This window comes from Procambarus clarkii, chromosome 16 (assembly GCF_040958095.1).
Source record: "Procambarus clarkii isolate CNS0578487 chromosome 16, FALCON_Pclarkii_2.0, whole genome shotgun sequence".
Taxonomy (NCBI): domain Eukaryota; kingdom Metazoa; phylum Arthropoda; class Malacostraca; order Decapoda; family Cambaridae; genus Procambarus; species Procambarus clarkii.
In genome coordinates this window covers 16,079,720-16,099,455 of record NC_091165.1, presented here as the reverse complement: position 1 = coordinate 16,099,455, position 19,736 = coordinate 16,079,720, and the positions used below count along the sequence as shown (strand labels likewise).

At 48.3% G+C, this 19,736-nt stretch overlaps 1 protein-coding gene across 1 annotated transcript; it reads right to left on the bottom strand.

The window, feature by feature from the left end:
* Nucleotides 1-691: 691 nt before the first annotated feature.
* LOC123759941 (putative per-hexamer repeat protein 5) lies at nt 692-11,859 on the bottom strand. The gene is made up of 4 exons (XM_069325512.1): nt 11,812-11,859; nt 11,300-11,561; nt 1,678-2,420; nt 692-1,558 (listed from the first exon to the last, which is right to left on the bottom strand). Exons 1-4 carry the CDS (start codon nt 11,857-11,859, stop codon nt 692-694), a joined length of 1,920 nt encoding a protein of 639 aa, XP_069181613.1.
* Nucleotides 11,860-19,736: the final 7,877 nt, after the last annotated feature.

The following is a 19,736-nucleotide window of genomic DNA, read 5'->3' as shown; positions in this document are numbered from 1 at the left end:
TGAATTTGGTGCTTGAATGCATAATGCCATTAATGCCATAATGCCATAATGCTTGAATGCCAATCCCCTACGTTCACCGTAATCCCTCCCTCACCCAGGACCTGCGACACCTCAGTCCTAACTACCCTTTAAAACGCTTGTTTCATAGTCATTGACCAGAGAGATACCAGTTACCAGATATTAATACCAATACTAGGAAAATAGTTTTTCTTTGCCCATTACTATGCTCGATAATTCCAACCTGACTATACGTCAATAATAAGCATTATTTTAACGCTACAAAGCACCACACTATGTTTAACACTTAGTGGACCAGCCGTAGGCTTCCTACCCGCCCTGGAATATCCCTGAAAAAAACAAACATGTATGGCCATCAACAGAAAACGGATTTTGTTAGCTAACAGCGGCATATTTTGACCGGACAAATACCCAAGAATGTAAGTAATATTAAATTCCTGAGCTCGGTCATGGACGGGGGTAATGCTTAATAAAACTCACCCCTCCTGACATACAACTGCTAGCTAACACCTGTTGCATACTCAACCGTCTACCAGCTGACAGCAAACACCTGTTGCATACTCAACCGTCTACCAGCTGACAGCTAACACCTGTTGAATACTCAACCGTCTACCAGCTGACAGCTAACACCTGTTGCATACTCAACCGTCTACCAGCTGACAGCAAACACCTGTTAATACTCCCTATGTTCTTTTGTTTTAGGGTTCTTCAGCCATAATACAAGACCTGTTGTACCATCTCTACGGCTTCCCACACCTGTAGCACTATCTCTACTGCCTCCCACACCTGTAGCACTATCTCTACGGCTTCCCACACCTGTAGCACTATCTCTACGGCTTCCCACACCTGTAGCACTATCTCTACGGCCTCCCACACCTGTAGTACTATTTCTACGGCCTCCCACACCTGTAGCACTATCTCTACGGCTTCCCACACCTGTAGTACTATCTCTACGGCCTCCCACACCTGTAGCACTATCTCTACGGCTTCCCACACCTGTAGTACTATCTCTACGGCCTCCCACACCTGTAGTACTATTTCTACGGCCTCCCACACCTGTAGCACTATCTCTACGGCTTCCCACACCTGTAGTACTATCTCTACGGCCTCCCACACCTGTAGTACTATTTCTACGGCCTCCCACACCTGTAATACTATTTCTACGGCCTCCCACACCTGTAGCACTATCTCTACGGCCTCCCACACCTGTAGCACTATCTCTACGGCCTCCCACACCTGTAGCACTATCTCTACGGCCTCCCACACCTGTAGCACTATCTCTACGGCCTCCCACACCTGTAGCACTATCTCTACGGCCTCCCACACCTGTAGCACTATCTCTACGGCCTCCCACACCTGTAGTACTATTTCTACGGCCTCCCACACCTGTAGCACTATTTCTACGGCGGCCTCCCACACCTGTAGTACTATTTCTACCGCCTCCCACACCTGTAGTACTATCTCTACCGCCTCTCACACCTGTAGTACTATCTCTACGGCCTCCCACACCTGTAGTACTATCTTTACGGCCTCCCCACACCTGTAATATTATCTCTACCGCCTCCCACCCCTGTAGTATTATCTCTACGGCCTTCCACACCTGTAGTACTATCTTTACGGCCTCCCCACACCTGTAATATTATCTCTACGGCCTCCCACCCCTGTAGTATTATCTCTACGGCCTTCCACACCTGTAGTGCTATCTCTACGGCCTCCCACACCTGTAATACTATCTCTACGGCCTCCCACCCCTGTAGTATTATCTCTACGGCCTCCCACACCTGTAGTATTATCTCTACGGCCTCCCACACCTGTAGTATTATCTCTACGGCCTCCCACACCTGTAGTACTATTTCTACCGCCTCCCACACCTGTAGTACTATCTCTACCGCCTCTCACACCTGTAGTACTATCTCTACGGCCTCCCACACCTGTAGTACTATCTTTACGGCCTCCCACACCTGTAATACTATCTCTACGGCCTCCCACACCTGTAGTATTATCTCTACGGCCTCCCACACCTGTAGTATTATCTCTACGGCCTCCCACACCTGTAGTATTATCTCTACGGCCTCCCACACCTGTAGATTTACCTCTACGGCCTCCCACACCTGTAGTATTATCTCTACGGCCTCCCACACCTGTAATACTATCTCTACGGCCTCCCACCCCTGTAGTATTATCTCTACGGCCTCCCACACCTGTAATACTATCTCTACCGCCTCCCACACCTGTAGTATTATCTCTACGGCCTCCCACACCTGTAATACTATCTCTACGGCCTCCCACACCTGTAGTATTATCTCTACGGCCTCCCACACCTGTAATACTATCTCTACGGCCTCCCACACCTGTAGTATTATCTCTACGGCCTCCCACACCTGTAATACTATCTCTACGGCCTCCCACACAAGCAGTATTATTTCTACAGCCATAATCTTAACAGCCCCCCTCTCCCTCAGGAGGACCACCACCCACAGAGTACCACCACCCACACACGACCACCACCCACGGAAGACCACCACCCACGGAGGACCACCACCCACGGAAGACCACCACCCACGGAAGACCACCACCCACGGAAGACCACCACCCACGGAGGACCACCACCCACGGAAGCTACCACCCACGGAAGACCACCACCCACGGAAGACCACCACCCACGGAAGACCACCACCCACGGAGGACCACCACCCACAGAGGACCACCACCCACGGAAGACCACCACCCACGGAAGACCACCACCCACGGAAGACCACCACCCACGGAGGACCACCACCCACGGAGGACCACCACCCACAGAGGACCACCACCCACGGAGGACCACCACCCACAGAGGACCACCACCCACGGAGGACCACCACCCACGGAAGACCACCACCCACGGAGGACCACCACCCACAGTGGACCAACACCCACAGAGGACCACCACCCACGGAAGACCACAACCCACGGAGGACCACCACCCACAGAGGACCACCACCCACGGAGGACCACCACCCACAGAGGACCACCACCCACAGAGGACCACCACCCACGGAGGACCACCACCCACAGAGGACCACCACCCACGGAAGACCACCACCCACAGAGGACCACCACCCACGGAAGACCACCACCCACAGAGGACCACCACCCACAGAGGACCACCACCCACAGTGGACCAACACCCACAGTGGACCAACACCCACAGAGGACCACCACCCACGGAGGACCACCACCCACAGAGGACCACCACCCACAGTGGACCAACACCCACAGAGGACCACCACCCACAGAGGACCACCACCCATAGAGCACCACTCACAGAGGACCACCACCCACAGAGGACCACCACCCGCAGAGGACCACCACCCGCAGAGGACCACCACCCACAGAGGACCACCACCCACAGAGGACCACCACCCACAGAGGACCACCACCCACAGTGGACCACCACCCACAGTGGACCACCACCCACGGAGGACCACCACCCACAGAGGACCACCACCCACAGTGGACCAACACCCACAGAGGACCACCACCCACAGAGGACCACCACCCACAGAGGACCACCACCCACAGTGACCACCACCCACAGTGGACCACCACCCACAGAGGACCACCACCCACAGTGGACCAACACCCACAGAGGACCACCACCCACAGAGGACCACCACCCACAGAGGACCACCACCCACAGAGGACCACCACCCACAGTGGACCACCACCCACAGTGGACCACCACCCACAGAGGACCACCACCCACAGAGGACCACCACCCACAGTGGACCACCACCCACGGAGGACCACCACCCACGGAGGACCACCACCCACGGAGGACCATCACCCATGGTGGACCACCACCCACAGAGGACCACCACCCACAGAGGACCACCACCCACAGAGGACCACCACCCACAGAGGACCACCACCCACAGAGGACCACCACCCACAGTGGACCACCACCCACACACGACCACCACCCACACACGACCACTATACCCACAAAGGACCACCACCCACAGTGGACCACCACCCACAGAGGACCACCACCCACAGAGGACCACCACCCACAGAGGACCACCACCCACAGAGGACCACCACCCACAGTGGACCACCACCCACAGAGGACCACCAACCACACACGACCACTATACCCACAGAGGACCACCACCCACACAGAACCACTATACCCAAACAGAGGACCACTATACCCAAACAGAGGACCACTATACCCAAACAGAGGACCACTATACCCAAACAGAGGACCACTATACCCAAACAGAGGACCACTATACCCAAACAGAGGACCACTATACCCAAACAGAGGACCACTATACCCAAACAGAGGACCACTATACCCAAACAGAGGACCACTATACCCACACAGAGGACCACTATACCCACACAGAGGACCACTATACCCACACAGAGGACCACTATACCCACACAGAGGACCACTATACCCACACAGAGAACCACTATACCCACAGAGGACCACTATACCCACAGAGGACCACTATACCCACAGAGGACCACTATACCCACAGAGGACCACTATACCCACAGAGGACCACTATACCCACACAGAGGACCACTATACCCACACAGGACCACTATACCCACAGAGGACCACTATACCCACAGAGGACCACTATACCCACTGAGGACCACTATACCCACACAGAGGACCACTATACCCACACAGAGGACCACTATACCCACACAGAGGACCACTATACCCACACAGAGGACCACTATACCCACACAGAGAACCACTATACCCACAGAGGACCACTATACCCACAGAGGACCACTATACCCACAGAGGACCACTATACCCACAGAGGACCACTATACCCACAGAGGACCACTATACCCACACAGAGGACCACTATACCCACACAGGACCACTATACCCACAGAGGACCACTATACCCACAGAGGACCACTATACCCACTGAGGACCACTATACCCACACAGAGGACCACTATACCCACACAGAGGACCACTATACCCACACAGAGGACCACTATACCCACACAGAGGACCACTATACCCACACAGAGAACCACTATACCCACACAGAGGACCACTATACCCACAGAGGACCACTATACCCACAGAGGACCACTATACCCACAGAGGACCACTATACCCACACAGAGGACCACTATACCCACAGAGGACCACTATACCCACAGAGGACCCCTATACCCACACAGAGGACCACTATACCCACAGAGGACCACTATACCCACAGAGGACCACTATACCCACACAGAGGACCACTATACCCACAGAGGACCACTATACACACAGAGGACCACTATACCCACACAGAGGACCACTATACCCACACAGAGGACCACTATACCCACACAGAGGACCACTATACCCACAGAGGACCACTATACACACAGAGGACCACTATACCCACAGAGGACCACTATACCCACAGAGGACCACTATACACACAGAGGACCACTATACCCACAGAGGACCACTATACACACAGAGGACCACTATACCCACAGAGGACCACTATACCCACAGAGGACCACTATACACACAGAGGATCACTATACCCACAGAGGACCACTATACCCACAGAGGACCACTATACCCACAGAGGACCACTATACACACAGAGGACCACTATACCCACAGAGGACCACTATACCCACAGAGGACCACTATACCCACAGAGGACCACTATACACACAGAGGACCACTATACCCACAGAGGACTGCTATACCCACAGAGGACCACTATACCCACAGAGGACCACTATACACACAGAGGACCACTATACCCACAGAGGACCACTATACCCACAGAGGACCACTATACCCACAGAGGACCACTATACACACAGAGGACCACTATACACACAGAGGACCACTATACCCACAGAGGACTGCTATACCCACAGAGGACCACTATACCCACAGAGGACCACTATACACACAGAGGACCACTATACCCACAGAGGACCACTATACCCACAGAGGACCACTATACCCACAGAGGACCACTATACACACAGAGGACCACTATACCCACAGAGGACCACTATACCCACAGAGGACCACTATACACACAGAGGACCACTATACCCACAGAGGACCACTATATCCACAGAGGACCACTATACCCACAGAGAACCACTATACCCACAGAGGACCACTATGCCCACAGAGGACCACTATACCCACAGAGGACCACTATACACACAGAGGACCACTATACCCACAGAGGACCACTATACACACAGAGGACCACTATACCCACAGAGGACCACTATACCCACAGAGGACCACTATACACACAGAGGACCACTATACCCACAGAGGACCACTATACACACAGAGGACCACTATACCCACAGAGGACCACTATACCCACAGAGGACCACTACTTGAACTATGTACACAGTGCTTTTCTACTTGAGATTTTGACTAACTTAAACAAGACGTATCATTATTGATGACGCAGCTTGCAACAGTCAACAAAAAAGTAACATTGTCACACAGAGCGATGCCAATAGTAGTGAATAGAGAGAGTTATTCCTACGCGCGACGATTTCGTACAAGTCCAACCAATTATTATCTTTCATCTACTGATGTTTATCAGGACAGAATGCTGAATAGATCAATTAGACCATTGCGTCATGTGTAAATTGAAGCTGCCAAGCAAGTCTATACCTCAATACATCCTGTATAGTTGTCAGTTTACTCAACTTGTAAATATCAACACGCAACAGTTGTCCACGTCAGTAAACCGCGGTACAGCATGTGTGGCTTTAATGACAAGTTTCCTGCACCTTGCCCCCTCACTGTCCGGCCCGATGATGCCGTAAGGGGGCTTGGTGGGCGGCTGCCGGAGTGTGATGCTCCATGGGACAGTCCTCTGACCTTTTGTGACCTTACGCTCTTGCTGCTGTCCTCACAAATTGTGCTGGACAACTTTTCCTTATGTTTTCGTTTTCCTCCCCCCCCCCCTCTCTTCTCCTTTCTAACTCATTTCCCGCCGACCTTTTGCCTGTTTTGATCATTCTTTCGGCCTTCTTTTGTTTTGACACCCGGGTGTTTGAGGAGGCATACTCTTGCACCCGTAGAACTGTAGCACCCAATGTCTCAAACGAGGGGAACCTTTTATTGACAATCCTCCTTTCGTCACTGAACCTGATCTCGACGGACTGATGGTTCTTAACGTGGCGTTTGTGGGACCTCACGACGCACCCCTGGGGGACCCCAGCAAGATTGGCAATAAGTCTCTTATTGGGTGTCCTGCCTCTAATTGTGGCTCTGTGGTGGGTATGGGGGCATATTCGTGAATGAGAATCTTGCCTCTCATTTTCATGTCGATAAATACCATTCCTTTTATGACTTCTCAGGCTCGTGGGGTGGGCGACCAATCCCCCAAGTCGGACTGTGTTGGAAGACCGAGCTCCGTAGCCCGCGCTACATTGGTCCCAGACCTAGCTCCTCCTTTGACCCTCCTGACTACTCCCCCCTCTGTGGTTGGGTCGAGCTCTACGCCCCCAGCGGTGACCACCTCGTCCCCTGGTGCGGCTCAGTCTCTCATTGTGACTACTGCACCTTTTAACCCCTCTCTCTCTCTATAGGAGTTTTCAATGCTGTCCCTGCCACAACCGCACTCGCAAGATCCCTTCCCATACTAATACGTACCAAGCCTTGTTTGGATCTGCTTAATGGGCTAAATACTTTGATCTCCTCCCTCTGGATTCTACACCTAACGATTTCTCACTCCATAAACACCTTGTTGATTCCGTGGATGCCTCTGTTACTTTTTAACCCCACCTGTTTAGGTACACCTGTCGTCGCTGCTCTTTCACCGGATGTGCTACACATTTAGCCGAATTGTCCTGCATTGGGGAGAACCCTGTTCAGGTCTCCAAAAACGCCCGGTTAAATGCCAGTGTTGGCACTGTTCTCCTCCTGCACCATGTTGCAACTGGTGTTATGGACCTAAAAGACTGCCATGAGGATATTAAACATATCCTCGAAGCCCAAGGCCATCCTGTCCTCCAGGTAGACATGTTCATTCGACCCCTCGTGGTCGTCGCTGTCAGCCCCTTCGAGTTGTGAAAATCAACTTTGATAGTAGGACCCTTCTGCCCTCTATAATTCTTGCTGGTGCCAGATGCTCCATTCAGGAGTACATTCCCTCTCCTAGACTTTGCAGTAAGTGCTGGAAGTTTGGGTATGGTGTCCTCAAATGTTCAAGTACTGTGTATCTATGCCCCACGTGTAGGGCCAATGATCACACTAAACCCAATTGCACTTCTCCCCAGGCCCGCTGCCTCAATTGCGGTGAGGCCCACCCTACCTTCTCCCGCTCATGTATACACTACAAACTTGAGGAAGCCGTCCTCAACTTGAAACACCGGGATCGTCTGCCTTTTTCTGAAGCAAGATGCCAAATTCGCTGTCTCACCCCTTTCGCTGGCATATCCTACACTCGCATGTTGCGTTCTACCTCTCCTCATCCTTCCCACCTTACTCAGTCTCACAACCGTTTCCAGATCTTAGACCCGGACACCCCCACCACCTCCACCCCTGTTCCTTTACATTCTGTTTCGAAGGGGCCCCTCTCCTGGTTCTTCATCTAAAGTTTTTCCCATTCCTACCCAGTCTGCCATGTCTCCTGTGTCTTCTTTCCTTTCTTACCCCAATCCTTCCCATCCCTCCCCCCCAGTCTCTTGGCCTTCCATGCTGCCAGGCTGATGTCCATCACCCTCCTAGCAATCTCCATGCTGTTCACTCCCGTTCATCTTCTCCTGTTGAGACAATTGAATCTGTCGCCCAGTATGTTGTTGCTGGAACACCTGTCTCTTGAGTCAGAAACGTAAGCCTGGCTTCTCTCATTTGTCCTCCTGGCAGGTAAGAAGGCATCGCTTTCTTCCTCACCTCCCACCTCTGACTCACTCTCTGTCCCCTTCCATTTCGGTGGTCCGGCCCCCTGTCCCAGTTATGGAGGTTTCTTTAACTCCTGATTCCCTCTCAGTTTCTGCCTTTCCTGAGGTACACTCCCCAGTTCCTGCCCCATCCCTCTCCTCCTGCTGTCCTTGACCTCCCCTCTCAGTTGTCTCCTCCTCCTCCGGACCCTGCCTGTCTGCCTCTGGTCTGTCTTCCCACTCCCTTCACTCAATCCTTACTCAGTTTACCCATGCCCCCTAACCCTGATTTTATTGACCCTGATCCTGAGCTTACTTAATATATTGTGTTCTTCTTTAACTTTGTTTCTTCATTGCTCTCTGTTGCTGTCCTTTCTCTTTTTGATCTTCTGATTTTGATTTCTTCTGATTTGATCTTTTGATTTTTGATCGTCTATTCTTCAATGGAATATTCGTGGATTTTATGCCAACTTCCATGAACTCCAACTTCTGATTACAGTTTTCACCACTTTGTGTTTGTCTCCAGGAACCGATGCTTGGTGCTCGTCCTGGTCACTTTCGTGGTTAGTCTTTTCTTTCTTCTCCCACTCGCAGTTCTTGCTTGAGCCCATAATTCTACTGCTCTCTTGATTCGTACTGATACTCCCTTCGTCCCCCTACTGTTTCCATCGCCTATCCATTGTTCTGCTGCTCGTGTTTTTGTGGGTATACAGTCTGTTCCATTTATCTCGCCCAAATGTCCTGCTTTCCCTTCCTGATCTTAAGCATCTCCTGGACTCCTTGCCAGAGCCAGTGCTCCTGTTGGGTGATTTCAACTGTCGACATATCCTCTGGGGTGATGTTCTAACAAACACACACGATCGCCTTCTCGAACCATTCGTCCTCTCTTCTTCCCTGTCTCTTCTGAATTCTGGTGAGCCCACCCATGTAGACTCTCTAACTCGCACCCTTTCCTGTCTTGATCTTTCTCTCTGCTCGTCGTCCCTTTACTTAGATCTCACGTGGCAGGTTCTTGATGACCTCCATAACAGTGACCATTTCCTCATCCTTATTTCCTTTTTCTCTTTTCACCCTCTCCTCTCCTTCCCTAGGTGGCAGTTTGCCAAAGTTGACTGGAACCTATTCATCCTCCGTGCTACTCTCACTGACCTCTTCTCTCTGCCTCTTCCTCGCGCCCTCCTCCTTTTTCACGACACCATCTTCGATGCCACCCTCCGCTCTATTCCTTGCTCTACCTCCCGGGGCATGTGGAAGTGCATTCCCTAGTGGAATGCGAACTGTGCTCGGGCTGTCCGCTGTAAGCATGCAGCTTGGAAGAAACACCGACACTGACAGACGGCTGATTTTTTTTTTATTTTGTTTCGAAAAGCGAGTGCGGTGGTCCTTACTTCGCAGGACCACCACACTTGCTGCACCGGACCACGAGTTGGAAGTCTTAGGTTTCCACTATTACGTCCGATATTCCTTTACCGCAGATCTGGAAGAAGATCTGCAAGATTGCGGGTAAATTCGTTCCAGACATCTCGCCGGTTCTTCACCCCCATGGTTCTCTTGTGGCGGACCCAGTGCAGGTTGCGACCAAAATAGGTTCCTACTTTTCTTCTGTTAGCTCTGGTTCTCATCTTCCTCAATCCTTTCTTCTTCGTAAGCCCGTTCTTGAATTTCATCCCTTAGATTTCTGCACTCATCTCTGACTTTCCTATAACGATCCCTTCTCTCTCTCTCTGAACTAAAGTCTGCCCTGGCCCTCTGCGGTTCTATGGCAGCAGGCTCGGATGACATTCATTATGAGATGCTTCGTCATTTCCCTCCTTGCACATCTTGGTATTTACTGAGTCTGTATAACCAGGTCTGGGAGTCGTCGTCAGTCCCTGAGGACTGCCGACGACACTCGATGCCACTGTACTTCCAATTCAGAAACCGGGGTCTCTCGGGAGATTCCCTAAGGACTTCCGCCCTATTGCCCTCGAGTTGTGTCTGCAAACTCTTTGAGCGTATGGTAAATGTTCGTCTGATGTGGTTCTTGGAACACCATCACCACCTCTCTCCTTCTCAATTTGGTTTTAGCAAATGCCGCATCACAACAGATGTCCTGGTGAACTTGGAGGTCCATATTCGTACTGCTTTTGCTGCGAAGACCTCTGTTGTTGCTGTCCTTTTTGACCTGGAAAAGTCTTATGATACAACCTGGAGATACCATATTCTATCCCAACTTTGTTCTTTTGGCCTTTGTGGTAATCTCCCTCTCTTCCTCCAAAGCTTCCTCTCTTGTCGTCCCTTTTGAGTCAAGCTTGGTACCACTCTCTCTGACTCTTTTCGGCAATACGAAGGTGTACCCCAAGGTAGTGTTCTGAGCACTACTCTTTCTAGTTACTCTTAATGGTCTTCTTTCCTCCCTTCCTCCTGGCATCTTCTGCACTGTTTATGTCGACGATCTTACTCATTGCTGTCGAGGTGATGATTCGCCTCTCCTTCAATGGCAGCTTCAACTTGCGATTGATGCTGTGTCGTCTTGGGCCACCAATCATGGTTTCAAGTTCTCTGCAACTAAGACTTGTGCTATGACCTTTACTCGAAAGCATGTCGTCCTTTACCTTCTTTGTCACTTTATGGTCATCCCCTTGTGTACAAAGATTCTGCAAAGCATTTGGGGTTAATCTTTGACACTCGTTTGTCTTGGTCGCCCCATATCTCTTACCTCCGAGTTGAATGCTCTAAGGCTCTTAACCTACTTAAGGTTTTGTCCTATACTTCTTGGGGAGTGGATAGGTGCATGCTCCTCTATTTGCACTCCTTTCTTGTTCTGTCTAAACTCGATTTTGGTTGCCTTTCATACTCTTCTGCTTCTCCTTCTACTCTTCGTCGTCTTGATTCTTTGCACCATACTGGGTTGCGCCTCAGCTCCGGTGTCTTCCGGTCAACTTCTACCCTCATCTTGTACGCTGACACTGGCTTCCTATCTCTTCAGGACCGCCGTGATCGCTACTGTGTTTTCTATCTTGCACGATCCTTACAACATCCTCTCTCTCGCCTCTGTCGTAATTGGACTTTTACCCCTCCTGTAGGTCTTGTTCTGCTTCACCACCTTCCTCATTTTGTCCATTTGTCTTGCTTACAATATTCTCTTTCGGTTCGTATTACCAATGTTTCTCCTCGTATTGTTCCGTCCTTGCCCCAGTGGAGGGTCCCCCTTCCCAAATTTTGTACTTCCCTGGCCAGCATAACTTAAGCTTTAACCCCTCCTACAGTTCTGAAACGCCTTTTCCTTGAGCACTTTTCTTCACACTCCCACTCCGTTTCCATCTTCACCGATGGGTCTAAGTCTGCTGACGGTGTGGGTTACTCTGTTGTTTTTCGTGACCGCACTTATATTTGTTGCCTACCTCCGAAGTCTAGCGTCTTTACAGCAGAACTTTATGCTATTCTCTATGCTCTTCGTCTTCTGCTTTCTCGTTGTCAATCCTCCTTTGTGGTGGTAGTTGACTCTCGTAGTGCCCTCATGGCTTTGGGGGCCTTTTATCCGATCCACCCAGTGGTCATCGAGATTCAACATTTGCCGTTTCTTATCTACAGTAAATTTAAGTCGGTAGAGTTTTGCTGGGTTCCCAGCCATGTTAGTGTCTCTTTAAATGAGCGTGCGGACGCTGCTGTGTAGGAAGCTATCCACACTTGTCCCATTTCCTGTAAAGGTATTCCTTATTCTAACTTTTACCCAGTTATTCATTTCTCCATCCTTGCCCGTTGGCAGGGTTGTTGATCTTCTGTTACTGGTAACAAACTGCATACTCTTAAGCGTAGTGTGCCCCCGTAGGCTTCCTCCTACCACTGTAACCGGCAGTGGGAAACAGCTCTGGCAAGGTTGCATATTGGCCATACTCACTTAACTCATGGACACTTAATGGAGCGCCGCCCTGCTCCGTATTGTGCAAATTGTATTGTCCCTCTTACAGTCGTGCATATCCTTGTTGAATGTCCTGACTTCCAGGAAGAGCGTTTGTCGTGTATTCCGACCGTCCCTCGCAGTCACTTGTCTCTGGATAGAATTCTTGGGTGAATCGGTTTCTTTTGATATCGTTCGCCTTATGCGTTTCTGTTCTCGTATTGGCATCCTTGGTGATATTTAGCGCCCTCTGATTATTCCGCACATTTGATGGTGCTACACAGCCTTCCCGGTTTAGTGCCTTCTATTGATTATTGCTTACTTCCTCCACCTTGGTAATATATATTTGATCGAGTCCTTAATGATGCGCCAAACGTGCACTGCTACACAACACCCGCTATATGAAGAATCTACTCATCAAGAACGCAGCAAGTTCAACAACTCATCACAAACGGCCACACACTAACTGAATTTAAAGTTACAAATTGCCAAGGGCTAAAAATTACGTTTAAGCCAATGGTTGGAGGGACGCAATTATGTGAGGGTGTTGGCCACGTCTGGCGGTAATCCCCAGCCCGTCCTGCTAAAGCTCCCAAGTGCCTGCTGCCTCGTTTCGTCCTAGACGGACGTTAAAGAATTCTTGTCCCAGAAATCCGCCCATTAGCTGAAGTTACACACAAAACAATGTTGTGAGAAATTAAATGTGTGATATTATATATATATATATATATATATATATATATATATATATATATATATATATATATATATATATATATATATATATAATGTTGTACCTAGTACCCAGAACGTCGTATTCGGCCTACTATGCAAGGGGCCAATTTGCCTAATAAGCCAAGTTTTCCTGAATTTATATATATTTCTAAATTTTTCTTATGAAATGATAAATCTGTTCATGTCATTATGTATAAGTTAATTTGCTTAAATTTTGGTTAAAACTAACGTAGATATATGGCCGAACCTTACCAACCCTACCTAACCTAACCTAACCAATCTTAACCTAACCTAACACAAATAAACTAATAATTTATGTTCTTAATATATAATAATAATAATAATAATAATTCAAATAAACTAATTGGAAACAATTTATTTAAAATAAAGAAAATCACTCAGCCTATTAGGCAAATCGAGCCTTGCATAGTAGGCCGAGAAGTGCGTTCTGGCTACTAGGTACGAGATTATATATATATATATGTCGTACCTAGTAGCCAGAATGCACTTCTCGGCCTACTATGCAAGGCCCGATTTGCCTAATAAGCCAAGTTTTCCTGAATTAATATATTTTCTCCAATTTTTTCTTATGAAAGGATAAATCTATCCATTTCATTATGTATGAGGTCAGTTTTTTTTATTGGAGTTAAAATTAACGTAGATATATGACCGAACCTAACCAACCCTACCTAACCTAACCTATCTTTATAGGTTAGGTTAGGTTAGGTAGCCGAAAAAGTTAGGTTAGGTTAGGTAGGTTAGATAGTTGAAAAACAATTCATGAAAACTTGGCTTATTAGGCAAATTGGGCCTTGCATAATAGGCGGAGAAGTGCGTTCTGGCTAAGAGGTACAACATTATATATATATATATATATATATATATATATATATATATATATATATATATATAAATATATATATATATAAATATATATATATATATATATATATATATATATATATATATATATATATATATAGAGAGAGAGAGAGAGAGAGAGAGAGAGAGAGAGAGAGAGAGAGAGTGAGAGTGAGAGTGAGAGTGAGAGAGAGTGAGAGTGAGAGAGAGAGAGAGAGAGAGAGAGAGAGAGAGAGAGAGAGAGAGAGAGAGAGAGAGAGAGAGAGCTGCGTGAACGTGCAAGCCATAGATCACTAAGAATTCTATTTGACCCGGCCAGGATTCGAAGCCATGCCGTCCAGAATCACCCCTAAACGTACCCAGTACCATGACCACCGCACCAATGACCGTCGATCATCGGCCCGCCTCTCAACTATCAATAAATCAACTGTTACTAACTACTAATTGTTTTCTCTCTCTCTCTCTCTCTCTCTCTCTCTCTCTCTCTCTCTCTCTCTCTCTCTCTCTCTCTCTCTCTCTCTCTCTCACACTCACACTCACACACACACACACACACACACACACACACACAGAAGCGATAAAAGAAAGAGTGAGTGAAGTAGATCCTGACATAGTTGCAACAGTGGAAACTAAAATAAATGACATGATCTCGGATGCAATCTTTCCAGAGGGCTACCAGGTGCTAAGAAAAGAGAGGACACAGAGACAGAGAGGGGGAGTGGCACTCCTAATAACGCGGAAATGGTAGTTCGAAGACCTGGGAAATCAGGTTGCCAAAGAGAGCACAAGCTCCATACATGGAACTCTGACAGCAGATGGGAGGAAGATTGTGATCTTGGTAATCTTCAATCCCCCACCAAACAGTAGAAGACCCAGGCAGGAGTATGATAATAACAAGGCATGTATAGATGAACTGCAGAAGGCAGCAACATTAGCTCACAGAATGAGAGCGAAGCTGCTGATCATGGGGGACCTAAATCATGGAGAGATAAATTGGGAATCAAGGAATCCCCATGGAGGGGATGAAATGTGGGAAGCAGAGTTAGTAAATGTTATAGACAGGAATTTCCTAACACAACATGTGAAGGAAGACACAAGGGAAAGGAGGAGGAGATGCACCGAGCTTATTAGGCCTGATTTTCATCCAGAACGTAGAAGACATCGAGAATTTGGAGCACGATATACCTCTAGGGGCCAGCGACCATTGTGTCCTAGTCTTTGACTACATGATGGAATTCAAACTTGTGACCATGGAACAAGAGGTCTGGGAAAGGAGAGTTGACTACAGGAAAGAGGACTACAGGAGGATAAGGGACTATCTGGGTGAAGTGCAGTGGAAGGAAGAAATTAAAGGAAAAACAGTCCAAGATATGATGGACCTGGTCATACGGAAATGCCAGGAGGCCGAAGAGAGATTTATACCGACAGTAAAGGGAAAAATAAGAAAGAAAATAATACCCATGGTTTAGTAGACAGTGTCAGGAAGCAAAAATGGCCAGCACGCGGGAGTGAAGGAAGTACAGAAGACAAAGGACAGAGGACAACAGGATCAGATACAACAGAGCTAGGAACGATTACATTAACATAAGACGACCATTGGAAAGGGACTATGAGAACGATAATGCGATCAAAGCGAAAAAGCAACCAAAATTACTTCACAGCCATACAAGACGAAAAATGTCGGTGAATGACGAAGTGACAAGACTAAGGAAAACAGAGGAGGCATATACTGATAGTGACAAGGAAATCTGCGAGGCACTGAATGCCAGTTTCCATGAAGTGTTCACTACCGAGCCTGAGCAGCTCCCATTGTTAGAAGAGATTACCCTAGATGAAAGACTATCATATATAGTGGTGACAGCAGAGGAGGTAATGAAACATTTGACAACACTGGATGCAAATAAAGCAGTTGGACCGGACAAAGTATCACCGTGGATACGAAAAGAGGCAGCGCAGGCTCCAGCGTGCCTCTGGCAATGATCTTTAATGAGTCACTTATTTTGGACGAATTGCCCAGTTGCTGGAAGAAGGCAAATGTCGTACCGATTTTCAAGAAAGGCGATAGGGAGGAGGCACTTAACTATAGACCTGAATCACTGACAAGCATCCACTGTAAAATACTGGAAAAAATAATTTGGCAACGACTGGTTGCACACCTGGAGAACGTTAGGTTTGTGAACAAACATTAACATGGGTTCTGGAAAGGGAAATCGTGCCTAACAAACCTTTTGGAATTTATGATAAAGTAACAAGGATAAGACAGGACAGAGATGGTTGGGCAAACTGCATGTTTCTGGATTGCCAAAAAGCCTTTGATAAAGTACCGCACATGAGACTGCTGTTCAAACTCGAGAGGCAGGCGGGGGTGGGAGGAAAGGTCCTAGCATGGATAAGGAACAACCTAACAGGAAGGAGCCAATGAGACAAAGAGACGGTAAGGGGGGCGAGAAGTCGGACTGGCGAACAGTAACGAGTGGAGTACCATAGTGATCGGTGCTGGGACCAATTCTATTTCTAATATATGTTAACGACATGTTTACAGGAGTAGAGTCCTACATGTCGATGTTTGCGGATGACGCAAAGTTGATGATAAGAGTTGTGACAGATGAGGATTGCAGGATCCTCCAAGAGGACCTGAACAGGTTGCAGAGATTGTCAGAGAAATGGCTACTGGAGTTCAACACGACCAAATGTAAAGTTATAGAAATGGGACGAGGTGATAGGAGACCAAAGGGACAGTACACAATGAAGGGGAACTGCCTACCTGTGACGACGCGAGAAAGAGACTTGGGCGTGGACGTAACACCTAATCTATCTCCTGAGGCACATATAATAGGATAACGACAGCAGCGTACTCTACACTGGCAAAAGTTAGAACATCTTTCAGAAACCTAAGTGAGGAGGCATTTAGGGCGCTTTACACTGCGTACGTGTGGCCAGTCTTATGAGTATGCCACCTCATCATGGTGTCTCCATCTGAAGAAGCATATAAGGAAACTGGAAAAGGTTCAGAGGTTTGCAACGAGACTCGTCCCAGAGTTACGAGGGATGGGGTATGAGGAGCGCCTGAAGAAACTGTGCCTTACGACACTAGAAAGAAGAAGGGAGAGGGGGGACATGATAGGAATGTATAAAATACTCAGGGGGATTGACAGAGTGGACATAGACGAAATGTTCACACGGAATAGTAACAGAACAAGGGGACATGGATGGAAGCTGGAAACTCAGATGAAAAACAGGGATGTTAGGAAATTTTCTTTTAGCGTGAGAGTAGTGGGAAAATGGAAAGGTACAGGTTGTGGAAGCAAATATTATTCATAATTTTAAAACTAGGTATGATAGGGAATTAGGACCATAGTCATTGCTGTAAACAACCGATGATCGAAAGGCGGGATCCAAGAGTCAATGCTCGATTCTGCAGACACAAAAAGATGAGTACAAATAGGTGAGCACACACACACACACACAATCACTGGCAACAGGGAAATTGCCAGATATTTGGAAAGCAGCTAACGTAGTCCCGATATACAAGAAAGGGGATAGACAGGAGGCACTGAACTACAGGCCAGTGTCCCTAACCTGCATACGATGCAAGCTGATGGAGAAGATTGTGCGAAAAAAACTAGTGGAGCACCTGGAGCGAAGGAACTTTGTAATACAGCATCAACATGGGTTCAGGGATGGCAGGTCCTGCCTCACAGGGTTACTTGAATTCTACGACCAGGCAACAAAAATAAGGCAAGAAAGAGAAGGGTGGGCAGACTGCATATTTTTGGATTGTCAGAAAGCATTTGATACAGTGCCACACAAGAGGCTAGTGCGAAAGTTGGAGATGCAGGATGGAGTGAAAGGGAAGGTACTCCGATGGATAGAGGAGTACCTAGGCAACAGGAGACAACGAGTCTGTGTGAGGGGTGAGGTCTCAGATTGGCGAGACGTTACAAGTGGAGTCCCGCAGGGGTCAGTCCTTGGGCCTATACTGTTTCTGGTATATGTAAATGATCTCCCAGAGGGTATAGATTCGTTCCTCTCAATGTTTGCCGACGATGCAAACATTATGAGAGGATTGAAACAGAGGATGATAGTAGGAGGCTACAAGATGACCTAGATAGACTGAGTGAATGGTCCAATAAATGGCTGTTGAAGTTCAACCCGAGTAAATGCAAAGTAATGAAACTAGGCAGTGGAAACAGGAGGCCAGACACAGGATACAGAATAGGAGATGAAGTACTTAATGAAACAGACAGAGAGAAAGATCAAGGAGTTGATATCACACCAAACCTGTCTCCTGAAGCCCACATAAGGAGAATAACGTCTGCGGCATATGCGAGGCTGGCTAACATCAGAACGGCGTTCAGGAGCCTGTGTAAGGAATCATTCAGAATCTTGTACACCACATATGTAAGACCAATCCTGGAGTATGCGGCCCCAGCATGGAGCCCGTACCTTGTCAAGCACAAGACGAAGCTGGAAAAAGTCCAAAGGTATGCTACTAGACTAGTCCCAGAACTAAGAGGCATGAGTTATGAGGAAAGGCTGCGGGAAATGCACCTTACGACACTGGAAGACAGAAGAGTAAGGGGGGGCATGATCACAACCTACAAAATCCTCAGGGGAATCGACCGGGTGAACAAGGATGAACTATTCAACACTGGAGGGACGCGAACAAGGGGACACAGGTGGAAGCTGAGTACCCAAATGAGCCACAGAGACATTAGAAAGAACCTTTTCAGTGTCAGAGTAGTTAGTAAATGGAATGCACTAGGAAGTGATGTGGTGGAGGCTGATTCCATACACAGTTTCAAATGTGGATATGATAGAGCTCAGTAGGCTCAGGAATCTGTACACCAGTTGATTGACAGTTGAGAGGCGGGACCAAAGAGCCAAAGCTCAACCCCCGCAAGCACTGGCCTGCCCTCTGGCCCACCTCACATTCTTCCCCCTGGCTTGGCCTGCACTTTGACTTATCGTGAGAGTTTAACCCTTAATAAGAAATGCTGGATGGCGTCTTGATGACTGGTGATGCTGCTCGCCTCCGTGTGGGTGTCGTGAGGCGGTGTGTGTGTGTGTGTGTGTTTACTTCTTGTGTCTGCAGAATCGACCTATTAGCTCTTGGACCCCGCCTTTCTAACCAATCTAATTTCCTATATTATGTCTGCTACATATATTTTCTAACACACATACACACATCCTTAAGAAGCAGCCCGCAGCAGTTGTCTATTTCCCAAGTACCTAGTTACTGCTAGGTGAACAGGAGCATCTGGGGAATGAAACGCTGCCCATTTGTTTCTGCTTCAGCCGGGAATCGGGGCCTAGAGACTACGAGTCCCGAGCA